The sequence below is a fragment of the Chrysemys picta genome, chromosome 21 (assembly GCF_011386835.1).
Source record: "Chrysemys picta bellii isolate R12L10 chromosome 21, ASM1138683v2, whole genome shotgun sequence".
Taxonomy (NCBI): domain Eukaryota; kingdom Metazoa; phylum Chordata; order Testudines; family Emydidae; genus Chrysemys; species Chrysemys picta.
The window spans coordinates 3865041-3886134 of record NC_088811.1 but is presented as its reverse complement, the minus strand read 5'-3'; the positions used below and the strand labels follow the sequence as shown (position 1 = coordinate 3886134).

The window sequence follows — 21094 nt, the reverse complement described above, 5'->3', positions numbered from 1 at the left end:
TCTTTCTGTCTCCAAAATACTTTCTGGCACTGCATTTCTGCTCACAGTATTGCCAACAGCTTCCTAAAGTTAATATCCATGCTTGACAGGGGTTCTGGACCGCAAGACTCCTGGGTACCTCAGCTCAGAGCTCCATTAGTAACCAATATATGTTCCAGGTTTCCCTCAGCAGAATGGAATATGAGGGAGTCCATTGCATTTATTATTCATTCTTTGTTTCATTACGATCCATTTTCTATAACTGCAGGAATTTTGTGCGTTAGTTGCACTGAGACTTTTCTGTGCTGCAACTGAAAGATATCCCACACTGAAAAGCAGCCCATGCACACCAAGAAGTGACCTGATCCTGCTTACTCTGCACAGTGTGACAGACCCAGACCAGTGGGGTACAGGAGTCTGGTAGAGGGCAAATATACTGGTCACTGGATGAGTAGTTTTCTGTTCCCTGAGTGACCAGAGAAGGGGCTGCACTAGAGTAATCAGGAACCTACTAGAACCAGTTAAGGCAGGCAGGCTAATTAGGACACCTGGAGCCAATTAAGAAGAAGCTGCTAGAATCAATTAAGGCAGGCTAATCAGGGCACCTGGGTTTTAAAAGGAGCTGACTTCAGTTTGTGGTGGGAGTGTGAGGAGCTGGGAGCAAGAGGTGCAAGGAGCTGAGAGTGAGAGGGTGAGCTGCTGGAGGACTGAGGAGCACAGGTGTTATCAGACACCAGGAGGAAGGTCCTGTGGTGAGAATACGGAAGGTGTTTGGAGGAGGCCATGGGGAAGTAGCCCAGGGAGTTGTAGCTGTCATGCAGCTGTTACAGGAGGCACTATAGACAGCTGCAGTCCACAGGGCCCTGGGCTGGAACCTGGAGTAGAGGGCGGGCCTGGGTTCCCCCCAAACCTCCCAATTGACCTGGACTGTGGGTTCTTCCAGAGGGGAAGGTCTCTGGGCTGTTCCCCAACCCACATGGTGAATCTCTGAGGCAAGAAAATCTGCCAATAAGTGCAGGACCCACCAAGATAGAGGAGGAACTTTGAAACAACAGATAAAAATCCCATGAACTCAAGGGGAGTTTTGCCTGGATTAGTACAACACTACTGGGCCCAGGTCATTCAGAACATCACTGCAATGCAACCCAGATCTTCCTGCACCAAAAGCACAAGCTCTTACATATCTGAAATATGGGAGAACTTCCTTCAGCAGCTAGGCAATACAAGGTCTATGGCACACAGCTGAAAAGTTCTGATTCCATCCAGTAGAGTGCAGCAGTACAGACAACATACCCACATATAGTAAGCAGTTCATTACAAAAGGTTTTAACTGTGGTTATTGTTATACAGGACACTGAATGTCTTGGCAGGCAGCAACTAATACAACAACTAGAAAACATTCCCTCACCAGTTAGATGCTCAACTTCCTAATTGCATCTACAAATGTAACTTGCTGTACCCTTCTTTAAATGTGTGTCCACATCTTGGGGTGCAGCTCTGAAACAGATTCCAAATCATGACGTTTGCCTGCCACTGGAAAGGATCCAGCATATGTGACCAAAAGTATAGGGGCGGCTCTATGTATTTTGCCCCCCCAAGCACGGCAGTCAGGCAGCCTTCAGCGGCATGCCTGCGGGTGGTCCGCCAGTCCTGCACCTTCGGCATACCCGCCGCCGAAGCCGTGGGACCGATGGACCTCCCGCAGGCATGCCGCTGAAGGCTGCCTGACTGCTGCCCTCACAGCGACCAGCAGGCTGTCCCCTGCGGCTTGCTGCCCCAGGCACGCGCTTGCTGCGCTGGTGCCTGGAGCCGCCCCTGCAAAAGTGTATCTGCTGGGTTATCACTTAATTTGGTCTTTATGCTCATCTCTTTCACTCAGTCACATAGTTCCTCTACCTTCAGGTACACCTGGCCTTGTAGACTTTCATTTATGCAGGAGAAATTTTCTCTTCCCATATGGCGCTAGAACTGGGGAAGAGTTTGTTAAAGAAGAAAACTAAAGAATAAATTAAGGTTCTTGTTAAGTGAGGCCTCAGGTCTGTTCTGCTGTAGACTACACACTTTCCTACATCCCTCAAAGAGCCAGCCCTGTAATACTTGTCAAGAATGTTGTTTTAATAAAAACCATGTGATTGCAAAGATCAAGTCATAGCAAAGCCTCTGACTTTGCAGGGTAAATATTTATCTAGACTGAGCACTGGCAGAGTGAACCACTTTCATGTACTTGTGAAAACACCACAGAAAGCAGGCACACATTCAAGGATCAGGGATTATTGCAAAGTGACCCACTGAGTGAATACTGGCTTGATTGCTTGCATTTTCCAGACTTCACTGTGTTATCAGTCTAGGTATCGGAATGCGGAGAAGGAACAGGAAACCTCTGCACAGTTCCCTGGAACATACTTTGCCTGATGAATAAATCTTGGGAGAAAGAGTGCCCCATGACCATCTCATGTTCACAATGCGGGGTACTTAATGTGGGTTGGTTTTTTTAATTGAAGGCATGAACTACTGTATGTTTAAGTGACTTCTGCAAACTCAAAACACCTCTCAACACTGCAGCTCAGCGGCTGTTCGTGTCTATTAAAGTGCCATCAGCAACTTGATAGGATACAGCTACTGGTACCAAGAGAACCACAACACAAAGTTGATGGGGTAGAAACCATCCACCAAGCAACAAGCATAGGAATAGACACACTCATTTAGCATGAGCATTCATGGCAGGAGCCAAACGGATGCCTAGGAGTGAAGGGAAGGCAGAGTCAAACACAACCCCATTTACTGCGCATGGAAATAAACCCAACTCCTCTATTCCATTCTGAACTTTGAAAAACTCCCATATTGTCAACTTTGATCCTATTACAAAGTTATAATGAGTGTATTGTACTTTCTTCTATCATGAAAATGTGCAAGAATAAAAATCATCAATCCTAAAATGGGAATGCTGTATCTTTATAGCTGCTCTGGTGGTGGTATTTTTTAGAAACATTAATTTATTAATTATATAGTGTGGAGTTTCTACAAGCTCTCTATTCATATTATAGGTCATATTCTAGATGTACTTTGTCACAGAGGTGCAGGCATGCTTGAATAATGTCAGGTCCTACCAGCCCTGAGCTCCAGAGATCTTAAAAGCTACCCCAATGCCTCCCATAATGGGAGGTCAGGTTTAATGGATGGGGACACCTTAATTCTGGTAGATGAGCTCCAGTACCATGCATCTTATTGCTAATCCCTCCTGGGAAGTTTAATGCAGAGCAGTTTTGCAGCCTGCATAGGCCTGATTGGATTCCCACTGGAATTTTTTTTCATAGATGTTCCATACAAGTAGTAAAGTTTCCTTATAGAAGAAAAGCAAGAAGGTTCATGGAAAATCCGTTTTAGTTAACTGAATGTTTCAGTTAATGATGATCATCCCTCATATCTTTTCTTTTGATTTTGGGGGTCTTTGTGACTAAGAGGTTAATGCTTCCAAATGGGAGGGTTCGCTTTTCACTCTATAGTATTCTTTGTTCAATGAGTTAGAAGAAACAGCAACACTTTAGGTCACAGTAAGGGAATTAAATCCCTCAGGTAACAAATTGTACATTTACACATGTAACCACAGCATATACATACAAATGGATGGTTATTGGTTCAAGTGGTTACAGCAATGGACTGGCAGACACTGGCTTCTTGTCTCTGTCTGCCATCAGGTTTGTCCCTTGCAACATGACACTCCATGAACTGCCAATTTAAATGGATTCCTCCCTGACAATGTTAGAAATATCATGATGTGGTCAGTACATTTGGGGGTGGGGTTTTGGGGTGCACAGTTGTGGATACGATGGGTAGCCTGGGAGGAAGAGTAAGTTAATAAATGTTGTACGTGGGATATGTATAATGGTGCAGCGTAGCATAAAAGATTTATGGTTTGATTTGGGGTTGGCCACATCAGTCATGACTGGCACAGACACACACACACTCTCTCTCTCTCTCTCTCTCTCTCTCTCTCTCTCTCTGACATTAATTTTTTTAGCAGTCTTCGGCCTGACAAGTCTCAGAATCCCCTACACCCAGGAATTTGTTCCACTTATGCGAATATTCACTCAAAGAATTTGCAAAAATGGCAAATAAACAGCATCCAGCAGAAAAAGTGAATTCAAAACAGCAGCGGCAAGAGCAAGAAGGCGGACACCAACCTCAAGGCTGAGCTCAACAGCCAGCAGGGGGAGCCAAGGGGAGAACTGTTAGAAGAAACTGGCCTGGAAACCAACCAAACGCCAGCTATCAGGTCTGAAATACTACATATGCTCAGAAGGTGATGCCTGGATCTGCAGCCGCCAAGTGGCTGCATGACTGGACTCTCAGAGGAAAAGGTAGATGGGGAATTTATTTCACAGCACAGTTCCACTGCTAGATTCCTAGTGCTGCAGATCCAGCATGTTGCCATTGTTCTAAACATGGTTCTTTGTAGCTGCTGGGACAAGAGTGTGTCTGAATACAACTGCAGTGGGTTTCTCAGATTCAAGCGCTGAATAAGGAGCCATTCTTCACGTGATTTGCCGACTCCATTACCCCTCCGGAGCAAAGGCGCTGCACGCTTCCCTTCTTCAGGGAAAAACTATTTTATAATAAGATTAATTATCTCAGAAAACTCCTCAATACAAACCTTTACATCTTCTATTTAAAACCCTGTCTCCTCATTCCTAGTGCATTCCTGAGCTAGCAGCAGGCTGACCTTCAGTGCTGACCCTCCTTCCCCTATCCCAGGAAATGAAAGTTGATCTCTGGCAGGGGGAAGTACTTAAAAAACCCAGGCATCAATAAAAACTGGGGTCCACCAGAAAAGCCCAACCCCTTTACTGCCCTTAAAAATGTGGCCTTTTGTGTTTCCAGGATGTTGATTCTCTCCCCCTCTGCCTCTTTACTGGCGATACACGACAGGGGGAGAGCTTTATGTCTAGCAGGGGAAACCCCTGAGTGCTGTGCACATGCAGGGAAACTCAAGCTCTCTGCATTTAAATTACAGCTACATGGATAAAGTCTCCTATAAAATAAAAGAACGGCAGAATTACATGGGGTGCAGTCTTGGGGCCATTTGCATTTCTAACAGATCATCCCAGATTTTTTTAAATTCACTGAGAATGTGGACTCAACTCTTAGTCCCTGACTGGACACCATTCTGCTCATGTTAACAGTCCATAGAAGAGAAGTCCTGCGTGTAGTTTATGCACAGTTGGGAGTAATATATCCTGTTTACTGCAGAGTGTGCTCTGAAATGCAAAAACCAGGGATGAAAGAAAACCCAACACGAACAGTTGGGATCTAGGTTTGAAAATCATATTGAACTAGGAATTGGATTGGATTAATGAAGCCAAATACATGACACCTTTTAAAGATTTCAGAGCATTAGGGAAGGAGAAAAGTTTCTTTAACTTTTGAAGAACTCTTTAAAAATCTCTACAAATGTTTCACAAAATGTCTAGAACATTTTGGAAAAGATTTAGCGAGAACTATGAAACTCCCTATTTCTCTGGCGCCTTTCATTCTACTGTAAATTTAATGCCATAACTCCAGTCTTCTAACAAAACACACAATTAATTTCAGAATATGGGATAGCAACTTTTGATGTATTCCACGAGTACATGCATGTTATATGCAACTGAAAATGCACCCTGTTCTTTGGGGTCTTAACCAGAGGCTTGTCTTTCTTTGATTAAATCCTAGAGACAAACTAAGAAAAGGAAAAGATAGGGAGGAAAGAAAGAAAAGACCCAACTAGTTCTATCTGACCCAAAAATGGGTACTCAATTTTAAAAAGTATAAATCAATTCAGAATAAACTAGGGATGGAGGATAGAATATGTTAGAAACACTTCTTGTACTAACAACTTCTTTCCCTATTTACTGTAGCTGGCTAATAAAGGCTGATTGTAGGATGCAATAAAAAGTCTTATTTTTCTTGAAGAGCAACACAAAATTCCAACAGATGTTTCTGCTTTTAGATCAATTGTAATTTTATGAAGAAGTTTTCTTTTCTCTTCCAAACAACAGCAGGCACCAGAACTCGAGAGACCTGCTGCTGCTGCTAAGAAATATGCTGGCTGGCCTCACTGCCACACGTCAGGAACTAGCAAGGGAAAAGGATCCAAAAGCAACTAATTTTCCCATTCCCAAAGAGAATCAAAACAAAGTGAATGTTGTGCTTGTTCGTTTGACAGCCCTCCTGAATGTTGAACCTCCACACTTTCTGGGTCTGGGCTGTGTCTGGAAACGGAAGAGCCAGATTACCACACGGCAGGTTGTTTTTGCAAAATTTCCAAACTGAAGGAAGTATCTGAAGTCTCACTAGAAAGACTATTCTGGTGACATCGCCAACCCAGTTGTGTACTCCTGAGATATTCAGCAAAGAGTAGAACCTCCAAACTCTGAGGTTCTCCCATCGCTTTTTTAGATCACATCGGATATGAAAAAAATAAGAACCTCAGTAGCTGTATATTAAACATATTCAGTTAAACTTTCACCCTTTCCACTAACTCTCATCTCTCTGATAAAAAGTATTGTTTAATTGGTCCTATGTGTGTAGATAATCTGAGCCAAATCCTGCAAACCAGACTTCATCCTTAAGCAGGGAAAGCTCTCATTGACTTCAGTGGGAGCTTTGTCTGTGACCATCAGAACTGCAGGATTTCATCCTATAATTTCCCCCAAAGATGGGATATAAATCAAATGCAGCCCAAAAGCCTCACCCGTGAATGGAGAAAGGCACCTCAGATTGTTTCCTTGGCACAACACTCTCCCCTTGTGTCCAGGAACTTACTCCTCCTTGCCAAGAACTCATTAATTCTTGGCTCAGGAAAACTTGCCACAACAGGGAGCACAAAAGCGCCAACATTTTCCACATATGCTCACTTGATAACATCAAGAGAGAAAATTAAGACCCTAAATCAAGGATGGCTCTTCTTTGATGTGCTGCTGTATAATTAATTTGTTACTGGTTTAAAAAATGTATTCACCCACTCAAAGGAGATTTGCTTTTTTCAAAATATAACTAGTCCCTTTTTCACTTTTCAAAACTCCTACTTTAGAAGGCTTTTTGGTCATAGGCTACCTCCCGTTAGCTACTAAATACACTGATGCGTGCTATGAACTCCACCTTCAAAACATTCATAACACATGCAGAATGCAGGAAGGTCAGCTTGTCTATACGTGGTACAGCAATGAGACAGTCCCCTCCCTGTCATCAGTTCAGGGCCCTTGTTGGAAGTGACCAAAGTCGATGCCATCTAATGTCTGATCTGTGGGTCTAATTCCTAGCAGATAACTGTCTGCATCAACTGGCACCCTACAGGCACTCAGCACAGAGGCCAAAGACTGAATGAGCCGTGGGGATCAAACCCTTTCTTGTCCCAGCAAGTGGTCCCTTGACATCAGCAATGTCTGGCTAATAAGTGGGAAAGATGTGAGGCTTTGAGAGCCTCGTGGAAAGGCTTAGAATACTGTTAGTAGACAGATATAAGGAGAGGGGATAGCTCAGTGGTTTGAGCATTGGCCTGCTAAACCCAGGGTTGTGAGTTCAATCCTTGAGGGGGCCATTTAGGGATCTGGGGCAAAAATCTGTCTGGGGATTGGTGCTGCTTTGAGCAGGGGGTTAGACTAGATGACCTCCTGAGGTCCCTGATATTAACCAACCCAACCCTGATATTCTATGATTCTATGTTCATTTCTAGCGAGCAAAAGGTGCAATATGTAGTCAATGTAAGAGACCATCATCGCACTGAACCTCTTATGAAATACTGCTTCACAGATCATGGCTCTGCCTGAGTACAACAGGCTTCTTTTTCCTTTCTCTAAAATGCTTTCTCTGCTGCCAGCTGGATTCATCAGCATCCCAAGCACGAATGGGCCTGCAACTCACAAACGCCTTCTCACTGCACCTGACTTGGCCCCCACATGTTTAGAGTGTTCACTAATATTTGGTTTTCGCTTAGACATCCTTCAGAACAGATTACTGTACGTAATGACTGAGGTCAGCCTCAAACCCAAGCAGGGCACACATGGAGCTAATCTTGTTGGTTCTGAGGTTAGCAGGGCCACAATGACAGCATTAACGAAAACCACACCATCGTGCTTATTAGCCTTGTTCGATACATCTAGGCAACAACAGTGCATTCCATGAAGCAATGGGCAAATCATTTCAAATAAAATAAGGACTAACCTGAACCTTTTACCCAAATTAACTTAACAAGAAACCTTGATGTTTGGGGAGCGGGGTGGTTTGAGATTCAAAATGGTAAATTTTTTGGGTTGGTTGGTTTTGAAAATGTTATGCCTCGTAACCACTGGACCAGAAGCAGAAACAAACACTGTAAGAAATCAGCAATTGATTTCTGTCCTCTCAACATGTCACTGCCTTGCATGGACAATGGAAGCAAGAGGGGTGGGCAGAAGGAAACCATGTTTGTGTTCCATGCAATGCTGCACGGGGGGGAATAAAAAGGAGAATTAGATGCTCTGAAAAGAATGAAAGCCTCAACTTACCAAGGCAGGTCCTGCCATCAGTGTGCAGGCGAAAGCCTGGCTTGCACTCACAGTAATAGGATCCCAGGGTGTTCACACATCTGTGCTGGCAGCCCCCATTGTGAACTTGGCACTCGTCAACATCTGCAGATGGGAAGAGGAACAGAAACCTTAGCAAGTAAGTAGTGCTTTGGAAAAATCTGGGATGGAAGAGCTCAATAATAATAATATTTAATATTCATATGCATTCTTTGCTATGCTTCAGGATGAAAGTGTTTCCCACAATATATACATACAACACCTCTTGGGCTGTGAGCTGCAGCCATGCAGATAACTCACGGAGGGAGAGGGAATGTTGGCCAACATCACATGGACAAATCCCTTCTTTTATGATGGCCTAAATTTTCAAAATTTTATGCACATCTTGTGCACACTTGACTTATCTGCATGACACCCCATGCACACAAGCAAGTCAGGCTGGCATTGGCAAATCTACAACTTGTGTGTGTGCGCATCAGATGTTGCATGAAGGCTTTGGCAAAGTTGAGCTTTAGTGTCCATACAGAGAAGGGAGGACTCTGTTCTGAAGAAGTGAGGTTTTTACCCACAAAAGCTTATGCCCGAATAAATCGGTTAGTCTTTAAGGTGCCACCAGACTCCTTGTTGGTTTTATAGAAACCTTAGCATTTCTCCTGGCTGTTCGCTGACTCCAGAACTGAGGAATGGATGAAGGACAGGAGGGCAGAGTGCCCTATCATCAGGTTTAACCATTCAGGCCATTGTGAAAAATCACAAGGACGGACATGCAAAGAACACCAATGTACATCACAAGTCATTCAAAATAAACCATCCTTCAGACTTGACTCTCCAACAGTGCCATCCCCACTAGGGGATCAGCTATGCTGTGCACCTTTCAGACATCTGAATGTACTCTCAGGATAAAGAGTAGAGATGGACTGAATTACACTACTGGAATACTCCAAGGGAAATCCTATCTCTGAAGCCTAAAGAAGATCTGTACATACTCTAAATCCTCCTTGTTCTCACTCTAAACAGGCTGGGTGATCCCATTTGCTATATACAGATTCAATTATTTATAATAATGACAAGAGTAAACATCTAACATTTACAGACTGTAGCCAAAAAGAATACCTTAAAGCAGCACGTTTTAAATCCCTAGATTCCCTGGAATTACAGGTTGGGATCCTAGCAGGGTTGACTCAGCCCTTCATCTTTTTGAGCCAGATAGCCCAGGTTCCATGCAATTTACTTTGTAATAAAGATGGGGCTGGCTGAAGAACACCTTGAATTGAGCTCTTCCATCCCAAATTTTCCCAAAGCACTTAAATTTCACAAACTACAGGTCTCACTTTGTTGCCATACAGCTAATCCTGGGGTGGAAGGTGACAGATATTTAATCTGTGCTCAGTAATTCTACATGTCATTAGAGGCCAGAAAGCAAAGAAAACTATCCTATCCCACTGAAATTGTGTATAATGGACATGTAGGAGAATTTTTGCACAATATAATGCCATTTGTTTAAGGTCAACTTGACCCCACATATGAAACTCTGAAATGTGTGTTGCAATTTTCTTGTCTGCTCTTTCTAGTTCCTTCTACTGCACATATATCCATGGTATCCTGGCTTTCACACCAAAACAAACTTGGACAAATTGAGGCAAAGATTTCTACAAAGAGAAACCCATTTGGCCAGCATACCTCTCTGTTTCCATTTCCATAATTGAAACTATCTGGGCTTGAATAAAAGCCATTCTCATTGCCAGAACAATCTTGATTTTTTCCTCCAAACAATGAGCATTCTTTCAAGGGTTCAAATGTTAACCAATCCATTATTTCTTGGGCACACATCCTATCCCACCTCATATTTAAGACTATAAAAAAAGTAGACCGTTTGTGTTTAAAAACAAGAAATTCATTCCTGTTCCACGATGACTATGTCATACATAGTTGTGATTAAATACTGTAGAAACAAAGAAGGCAACCACCCCAGGAGCTTCATGCTATCCAGTGCTATCTCAGCTAGACACACACTGAAGGCAATTGCAGGATTCAGAGACACAAGATTCCTTAGGTGAAGAGCAGTTTGTGTTTGAGAATATCAGTTAATTGGCACATATATATAAAACCTTCACACACATACATTTATACACATACTAAGCTATAGATCAGGGATCGGCAACCTTTGGCACGCGGCACGCCAGGGTGGGCCGGGCTGGTTCGTTCACCTGCCGCATCCGCAGGTTTGGCCGATCGCAGCTCCCGCTGGCCGCAGTTCGCCACTCCAGGCCAATGGGGGCTGCAGGAAGCGGCAAGGGACAAGAGTGCTTACCCTGGCGAGCCACGTGCCAAAGGTTGCCGATCCCTGCTATAGATCCATACAGAGAAATTACAAGTCTGGATTTCATTTTTCTTCTGTTTTTGATTCCTCTCCTCCCTTCCTACTAAGAGGCTGAAAGTCAAATTAGTCCAATGTAATTGGAATAGTATAGCAGGAACACCATTCTCTTCTGTGTTAGAGACAGTTGGCTTCTTGGATGAGAGAATAAACCAATATACATTGTTATCATTCAGTTTCTTTTCCATTGCACCAACACTCTTTTCATGACTGTATCGAGGCCCTAAGAAATGAGCCCAGAAATATTTCTCTCAGATTGCAACTGAAATTTGAAAACTACAATGGAAAAGAAAGGCTAGGATAATTAAATGCCCTTCTCTCCTGTCTGTAACAGGAAACAACAATAAGCCTAGGAGACTGTTGAAAATGTGAGACCTTTTGTTAAATCACTTGTTATTCTAATTTATAATAATAGGTTCTCAAACCAAAACAAATTCTTCCTTTAGGTAGACTGGCCTTTCTGGAGTAACACTATTGCATGCTATATGGGAGCCCATAAAGAAGAGAATTACAATAGCCAAGAACTCAGGATGCAGGCGGGAGCAAGATTTTCAATAGAAGAGTGGTTAAGACAGTATCAGGTGACAGAACACGGGGAAAAGCCATTTGGAAATGTACAGAGAAGCAGCAACTACAGTGTAGCTGGCACCACTGAACTGAACAACAAGGAAGATGAGTTACTTCAGCATTGTGCATCCCCAGGCATGAGTTTCACAGAGTACAACTAAGGATAACTTTCCCCTGCAAGCACCTTCATTACCCTCATGCCAGCAACACAGTGAATAACAGAGGTAACTTGGAAGAAAGAGCACGGCAATTACCAAACATGAGGCTGCACGTCCTGTTCTTCAGAGCTGAGTGGGAGGAGGAGGACAAATAACACTTCTACCATAGAGAGTCTAAAATAAATAAACTAAAAAGAAAAGGTCAGATGGTGACAACTGACCAAAGCCAGGACCCTGGCTCATAAGCACTAGGTCCAAGGAGAGTCATGCTGGCTATTAGGAACACAGGCATGTGTTGTTCTAGTTTATGTAGGTGGCTTTGGGTTCATTTAGGGAGATAAACAGTAGCGGCTGCTTGCGTGTGTCGTTAAACCACAATTACAGTCCCTCTGTGGGGAAACATCATACTTCGAGCTTTGTAGTTCAATTTAATTTGAACATGGATTTGCTTCTATCAGAGCCAACTCGCTTTCCCTACTGCACAGACAAGGCACAGAGTACGGGCTCTTCAAAGCCTCTCTTCTTCCTGGCCTATGACACCCAACCCTCCCTCTACTAAGCCTGTCAAACCCACCCTCCTCTCTCAGCCTGAGCCTCCCCGTTCTTAGTCAGTCTCCCAGGAGCTTTTAAAAGGAATATGTGATGAAATAAATAAAGCAGTTAAGGCAGGAATTGAATTTCTGTGCACCGGGCTTATGGACTTGGGAGGTTTCCAGTGTACAGGATTTACAGTACACAAGGGGAGAGCATTCCTGAGAATCCTGCTGTACTGGCCAATACACTGCCATGGCGATCCCCTGATGAATTTATTCAGCGACAGCTACCGTATCTTACCTCACCCTACACAGCGAGCAGCGGCAGAGGGAGCGATTCATTTTGGATACATAAAAGTACAGTGGGGAAGACATCACCGACCCAGCACATAGGTCAAGCCAGCAACAGAGTGATATGGCCTGGCTGCGTGATGAACAAATACACGTCAGCACTGAATACGAACAACACTGAGAAACAATTCCTCAGTTAATCATTCTAGGGTGTTTCCTGTAACTGCTTGTGCCTTTGCATGTAAGCCATTTGCAGGAGCTTGTCCCAGCACAAACTTGAATCATATTTGGAATCCCCTCTACCTGCCAGCATTAGGACCTGCCAGTCCTAACTGTTTTCATTCCTTTCTTGCCCTCTGCTGATTGAGTCAACAGCTGTGACTGTGCAAGAGATCTAATCCGTCTTCATCCTTTCTTTGAAAAGCATGACGAAATAACCCTGGAAGGACAGAGTGCTTCCTAAAACCACAAAAAGAACCTGGTTTGGGCTCCTATGGCTCAGCTACAGAGTATAATAGAAACGCTGTCGCTTCCTTCCAGCACCTTTCACCTGGGGGCTTCAAAGCACCTGAAAAATGTTAATAAACTATGTAGCACCAGACATGTGGCGAAGGTCCCGGTCATTAGTCAGTGGTGGGACGAAGGCCCAGAGAGGTTGAGTGACTTGGCTAAAGTCACAGAGCAGTCAGTGACAATGCCACGGGTAAACACCAAGAGCTCTCACTGCCTAGCCCTGCTCCAACCTCTAAATCACACTCCCCTCCCAGAGTCAGGAAAAGAACCCAGGAGTCCTGACTTCTAGTCTCCAGCTCAAATGGCCGGATAACACTTTCCTCAAGGCTCCCACCACATACGGATTTTCTATTAATATCTTTATATGAACAAGACATACCATGTTGCAGGCTGTAGATTAAAAAAATCACTTTCTCTATTCATAGATTCTAGGACTGGAAGGGACCTCGAGAGGTCGAGTCCAGTCTCCTGCCCGCATGGCAGGACCAAATACTGTCTAGACTATCCCTGATAGACATTTATCTAACCTACTCTTAAATATCTCCAGAGATGGAGATTCCACAACCTCCCTAGGCAATTTATTCCAGTGTTTAACCACCCTGACAGTTAGGAACTTTTTCCTGATGTCCAACCTAGACCTCCCTTGCTGCAGTTTAAGCCCACTGCTTCTTGTTCTATCCTTAGAGGCTAAGGTGAACAAGTTTTCTCCCTCCTCCTTATGATACCCTTTTAGATGCCTGAAAACTGCTATCATGTCCCCTCTCATTCTTCTCTTTTCCAAACTAAACAAACCCAATTCTTTCAGCCTTCCTTCATAGGTCATGTTCTCAAGACCTTTAATCATTTTTGTTGCTCTTCTCTGGACCCTCTCCAATTTCTCCACATCCTTCTTGAAATGTGGTGCCCAGAACTGAGGCCTAACCAGCGCGGAGTAGAGCGGAAGAATGACTTCTCGTGTTTTGCTCACAACACACCTGTTAATACATCCCAGAATCAGGTTTGCTTTTTTTGCAACAGCATCACACTGTTGACTCATATTTAGCTTGTGGTCCACTATAACCCCTAGATCCCTTTCTGCCGTACTCCTTCCTAGACAGTCTCTTCCCATTCTGTATGTGTGAAACTGATTGTTCCTTCCTAAGTGGAGCACTTTGCATTTGTCTTTGTTAAGCTTCATCCTGTTTACCTCAGACCATTTCTCCAATTTGTCCAGATCATTTTGAATTATCACTCTGTCCTCCAAAGCAGTTGCAATCCCTCCCAGTTTGCTATCATCCGCAAACTTAATAAGCGTACTTTCTATGCCAATATCTAAGTCGTTAATGAAGATATTGAACAGAGCCGGTCCCAAAACAGACCCCTGCGGAATCCCACTTGTTATGCCTTTCCAGCAGGATTGGGAACCATTAATAATAACTCTCTGAGTACGGTTATCCAGCCAGTTATGCACCCACCTTATAGTAGCCCCATCTAAATTGTATTTGCCTAGTTTATCGATAAGAATATCATGCGAGACCTTATCAAATGCCTTACTAAAGTCTAGGCATACCACATCCACAGCTTCGCCCTTATCCACAAGACTCTTTATCCTATCAAAGAAAGCTATCAGATTCGTTTGACAAGATTTGTTCTTTACAAATCCATGCTGGCTATTCCCTATCACCTTACCACCTTCCAAGTGTTTGCAGATGATTTCCTTAATTACTTGCTCCATTATCTTCCCTGGCACAGAAGTTAAACTAACTGGTCTGTAGTTTCCTAGGTTGTTTTTATTTCCCTTTTTATAGATGGGCACTATATTTGCCCTTTTCCAGTCTTCTGGAATCTCTCCCGTCTCCCATGATTTTCCAAAGATAATAGCTAGAGGCTCAGATACCTCCTCTATTAGCTCCTTGAGTATTCTAGGATGCATTTCATCAGGCCCTGGTGACTTGCAGGCATCTAACTTTTCTAAGTGATTTTTTATTTTATTGTTCTTTTTTTATTGTATCTGCTAAACCTATCCCCTTCCCATTAGCATTCACTATGTTAGGCATTCCTTCAGACTTCTGAAGTCTGTATTAACAGCTAGTTATTCTCATTAACTCCCAGGAGAAATGTCCATTTCAACAGACACTGTTGACTGAGCGGTGCCATCTTTCGGGGGAAGAAGGCATTTTTAAAAAATAAATAAATAAATAGAGTGATACCTTTTAAAGTAAAAGCAATTTAAAAATTCTGATGCAAAATCTTAGCTCCAATTGGTACCCTCCACACATTTTCTCACATACCAGTATTTCAGAGGAAAGGCTGTGGTGAAAGCCTAAAGTGCCTGCCAAGCCAACCTAGCTCCAGCTAAAACACCGTCCTTCCTAAGTCTTTGCAAGACTTAGCTTCTACAAGGTCCTAAAGCCTGTGATGTATTTACTCTATATGCAGGTTGGATAAACCAGTTTGTTATCTGGAAGGCCTAGCAACAAACCAGCACCATGCTTGCAGCGTGGGATCTGAGAATGACACCTTACTCCCATTGTCCATAGTGGCTGAAGGCATTGCAGAGATAACACAAGGAGTCCTTTGGGGAGGGATGGGTTACCTCACCTTGATGTCAGGTGACCCTCTGATGTAGAAGCTGTGCTGATGAGCTCCACAGAAGGAAGAGCCCAAACTCTTTGGCCAGAAGATCAAGTCCTTTGCATGGAGAATGTGGGGGAAAGGGAGAAACTCCCTGCTCCCCAAAATGAATTAAATATAAATGACATAGAAAAACCTACAGAGAATTCAACAGTTGCCAACCTGTTATTTGTGCTTGTTTCCACTGGCCACGATGGCTGGAAGGAGAGGGGCCTAGCAAACACATTCCTGCTCATGTGGTCCAGGGGCAATATGAGCACAGGCTGGAATTATTAAACAGTCAGAAAATTTCCTCCATCTGACCCATTATTTTAGTGCTTAGCTTGAAGGCCATTGTCCCACTCGCAGAGAGGAAACTAGCAAAGTAAAGAAACATACTACAGTCACCAGCTTCGGAACAGTCCCAGCTGGCACGGTTCAGAAACTTGAAGCATCTTATCCACCTCCAGTGAAAAGCTCGAGGACACCTGAACACTTTCCCTGGTTCGAGGCAGCTGTAGAGTCCCAGAAAACCATTAAGGTGGAATAAGCTCTCACTGATGAAGACAAGGCTGAGAAAAGAGAGGATCTGGTTGAAAGCAGGTTCATTTACTTGTGGTTTTCTGTATGCACCTTTACTATCACTGTTAATTATGAGCTATTTATGGGAGTTTCCCTTCCTTTCGAGCTCAGCTTCTGCCTGTGACACTGCGTTTTGGGGACTGAGATGTCTCACAAGGAGTGAGATTACTGCAGTGAAGTAACACATCAACAGACAGGGCATACGCTGGAGAAGGAGGAAAAACAATTAACACACCAAGAGTCAAATTTGGTGGCTCTCAGTCCAGCTGCCAGTGGACAAGTGTCTTCAAAATAAAAACCACTGTTACAATGGGTACTAAACTGGCACCCCCCCTAGCCCTCTGAAGAGAGGAACCAAAGACTGAGTGGATTTGGATACTGATCTAATCTACATACCCAAGATGATCCTGCCAGGTGCAGGGTGATGCCACGTTGGGGCATCTTGTCTGGAAGCTGCCCATGTCATTCCGATTCTGTGGACAAGCAGCAGATCTCAGTCCCCAGGCTGTCCATCCAGCACCTGCCACCAGCACTGAATTCACATCCTCTCCCTCTCTCACACACACATGGAACTTCGACGATACGCTCCAGTGGCAACAGGGATTGAAGGGAAAGAAGCCATGGGGCCAGACTCTTTGTTCTGCGACAGGCTATTGGTGCTGCTCCACCAGAGCCATGAACCCCGAAGAACCAGCCCCCGAGGAGTTAACGGGTGCATAGGAAATCCCTGGGTGCTACAGAGCTCACCGAGAGGCCTTACACCATGTCACTCCCACCCCCGAGCATAGGGGGCATGGTCAGAATCCGGGTGCAAGCTCCAATACTCTCAGGGCTAGTAGCAAACCACCCCCCTTCCAACCCTTATCCTCATCAGCATAAAGGTGTCTTAAATCTACCTTGCTCTTCCTCCCTGTGCTGAGTTCGGCTGGAATGAAGGAACAGGCCCTTGGTGTTCTACTTCCCTTATTGCAACAATTTTACCCAATGAGCCTTGATACTCCTATAGAGAGACAGGCGAGGTGGGTGAGGTCATATCTTTTATTGGATCAACTTCTGCTGTAGGAGAGAAGTTGAAGAAGAGCTCTGTGCGGCTCGAACACTTGTCTCGCTCACCAACAGATGTTGGTCCAATAAAAGATATTACCTCACCCAACCTGTCCCTCTAATATTCTGGGACTGACACAGCTACAACAGCACTACATACATTCCTGTAACCTGTCCTTTAAGGAATGTTAGCAGGCTCTAAGCGCTGTCAAGGCAGCTCACTGTATTACTAAAGGGATTTGGGTCAATATGGTTTGCATAAAACTACTGCCCATTTGTTTAGCACGTCCCAGAGCCTACATTTCTTTGTCAATATGTACACAGGCTTTGGGAGCTGCAGTTCTCCAATGAGTCAATGTGTCTGAGATCTGCCTGTTCATGTTTGGTTCCCTTAGGTGAAGGTCTCAGTGTGGGAAGGAAGATGGGATTTCTCTGCTTTTAGTTTTGGATTGACGTTGCAAAGGCCAATCCAACAGCTGTGCAAGGAGAACTGGAAAGCCAAGCCCCTACACATTGTAACAGCTGGAGTAAAGATCCCAACCTTCAGATGATTCATACAGTTATGTGAATAATTCACATGCTGAGTGTGATTTTCAAGAGTGCCTAACTCTGCCCCCATGGGAGTCAATGGGAATTTGATCATTGTTTTCAATGGGAGTAGAGTTAGGCCAACACGGAGCACTTTTGAAAATCCCATGTTCTTTTTTTTTTTTTTTAAAGTGAATATGTGCTTGATGAACAGCCCTAGTGAGTGTAGTCGTTTGGCACAAAACAGGTACAACATGGGTGGTAACTCCACTCAACCAATGGCCTTCTGGGGTCAAAGAGTAATTACGGCCCATCCCGTCTGGGCTGTCTAATGAGCCTGCCCACAAGGACACAATACAGTGTGGAGAAATAAAGCACAGAGTTTATGGTGTTAGTAATAAAGCCGTGTGTGTGTTTCAGTGGGGTTTCCAAGTACAGTGTCTTTGTCCAAGCAATGGTGAATAGGAGTGAATGGGGAAGGGCCAAACTAAGAAAACAAGGAAGGAATGAGAAAAGCAGTGAATATTAACAACGGCCGGCGGAAAATCTTGCATGGAGTCAAACACGGGACCCATTTAGACTATATGTACCTCAGGGAAAGCCAAGTGCAGCTGGACCTGTCATAAGATAATGCGTTGCGCAATGTATTTGAAATCACAGAATCTCAGAAATGACTGAGGGAACTAGTGAGTCATCTACATTGTTCCCTCCGGTACATTTGTTAATACATTATCCAGTCTAGATTTAAATATGTCAACTGATGATGCTTCAACCATTTCCCCTGGAGACTATTCCACACCCAAGAGATCTCACCGTTAAGAAATGTTCCTGATGTTCCACCTACATTTATTCTTAATTTCACTCCATTGTCCCTAAGATAGCTTCACCCGAATAGCTCCTCTTCCCCTTCATAATTACACATTTCAAACCTTTGTAAGCATATGCTATCGTACCCCTTCCCACCTTTGCTTTGGAGGGAGGCCAATGCTTCAACACAAGCCCCTCGCAGCTCCAGCAGCAGGAGTATGCAGCACATTTACCACCACACACTTCTCACCTAACCAATCCTCTTCTTTTTCTGCCTCTGGAGTATCTTATCTCCCTCTGTATCAGCAGAGTTGTTTTTCGATATATACTGTATGGCCCAATGAACAAATAAAACTTCTAATCCCTCATACCTCAGATGTGAAGACAACAATTTTATCTCCAAAGGAATCTTCGGTTTTATGACTTTAGAAGGGATGTCATGGTGTAGCTCTGCAAATCAAACAGTTTGCTAATATGGAAAAGGAGAGAGAAGTGGCACCTTCATGCACACTCCAGAGCTGCTGCTGGGGCTAACAGTATACTACACTCTGCAAGATGGTAGGGCTGATCTTAGCTGTGCTATTCTGGAGTCCTGCATTGTCGCTTCTACAGCCACATGAACATCCTCACGCAGACGTGGACAGCAGAGATCGTTTTCTCACAGATCTGTGAAACGGCAGGACATTTTCCATTCTTGCCTTGAATATTTTGCTGAAAAAGGTTCAACATTGTGACCACCGTGACAATAACTTAAATTTAACAGGTAGGCGTCACCTTTGTGGTGCACTGCACTGCATTTGACTGGAGATCTTTCTTCAGAAATGGTGGCAGTGGAGCCTGGAGGATGCAGTGCAGCTTTTAAACCATATATTGGAGCATGATATAATCCAGTGGTTCTTCAACTCCTGCAGGTGGCTTTTCTCTTATCTTCTCCGCACTGCCCTATCATCACTTTTTTCCAGACAATTGAGATTGGAGCCTAGGAGAGGAGCTGTGTAGGGCAGATCTCCATTTTAAGATGAAGTCAACAATATGAAAAAGTTTGAGACCCACTGGCATTAGGTACACAGTGTGTGTGTGAATGCACACGTACCTTGCTGCCATGTAACAGACAGACTCAGATCTACAAGTATTTGGGAATGTCGTGCCATCCATAGGATGGTCTAGGAATAAGCATCATGCTAGTGACAGCTAAAAGGAATGATCCTTTAGTTCAAGCAGTGATGGTCTGCGTACCTGATTCACTGAGCACTCTCCCCAAAATAGGTAAAATTCTCTGATTACCTGTTAATCCTTTATTGGTATAGACAGCTGTTTGTACATATATATTACACTTTCCAAAATGTATCTTCAAATACGGTTTGTAACCAAAGAGGTTATAATCTAACACAGGCAAGACAATAGCTGAAGTAATGGAGGACGTGAGAAGATGGTGGTGAATAATCGCATTACCCTGACTGAGAGTGATTCCCTGTTTGACTTAAACCAAAATATTTCTCTAACAAGAATTCCCTTTCAGAGAGTTTTCTGGAGAGAGGGCAGCAGCAGATTGCAAATTACTGAACGGTTTGCACAGAGGCAGTTTCTCTCCTATGAAAGGCTGAGGAGGCGGAGGAGGAGGAGTGAGAGGAAAAGACAGATCCCAGCTGTAAGCCCAGGCAGTAGATATGCTTTTGGGATTTGCTGTATTTGACTAAACATCCAGTGCCAAGTTTTAATCTCTGTGGTGATTAGCCTGGAATACAAAGCAGAGATGCAGGAGGAAAGGTTAATTAAAATCTCTAAAAAGGAGTGAATGTGGGATTGGGCTACTTTATCTTTTCAGTACCAGTTTGTTAAAGTTGATTACAGCGATTATAGGAAATACTGAGGCTGAAAGGTGGTGGAATCAGCAAAGCAACAAGTTGCAGAATCAGACAGACTGCTAATAGTTCGAAGCAGATCGATTGTCCCACTGTGCAGATTCCCCTTGGAAATCAGTGGCACAGAATGGGACCTGGAGACATTGGAAGAAAAAATAATTGGTCTGTGGTCACTTTTTCCTCATTCTGTTCCCCTCCCACCCACTGGGCAATCTGGAGTTGTTAGGGCTCTGTTATGCCACACATCCATTGTGATAAAGTCCAGGAAAAATACAGCAGTTCCAACAGTGAGAGAATCACCCAGGGGGCAGCAGGTTTTTCATCTTTTTTTTTTTTGTCTCCTCTCTGCAGGAGCTCCCCTCTGCTCATCCCCCTCCCCATTTGGCTCCCATCAACCTCAGGTTTTCCATTTTCTTCCTGTTTAAGACCAAACCATACTTTGCTGCTGATGCTCTCTCCGGTGCTTTGGTCACCAAGACGACACACAGGCAATGAGGGGAAAGGAGAAGCTGCTGTTGCCATGTGCCTGGACAGGCTTAGGCTTTCAGTGTCAAGCCGCAGTGTCCAACCATTACAGCCTGAGGACCTGAAGATGTTGATTCAGAAAGATCAAGGGACCCCAATTAATACTTTGGGGCAGGTCATCTGTCCCACTTGCCTGAGATGGGGCAAATGGAGGGGTAACCACCTGAAAGGCCCCTGCCCAGGATTCTCCCAGAGG

General features: G+C 44.0%; 1 protein-coding gene across 6 annotated transcripts in view; it reads right to left on the bottom strand.

The window, feature by feature from the left end:
- MEGF6 (multiple EGF like domains 6) overlaps positions 1-21094 on the bottom strand; it is a 255179-nt gene that overhangs the window by 65527 nt on the left and 168558 nt on the right. For all 6 annotated transcript variants that reach the window (XM_065574928.1, XM_065574927.1, XM_065574929.1 and 3 more), the window contains one exon: positions 8502-8624. In XM_065574928.1, the coding sequence (XP_065431000.1) occupies positions 8502-8624 (123 nt within the window). The remainder of the gene's footprint in view (positions 1-8501; positions 8625-21094) is intronic.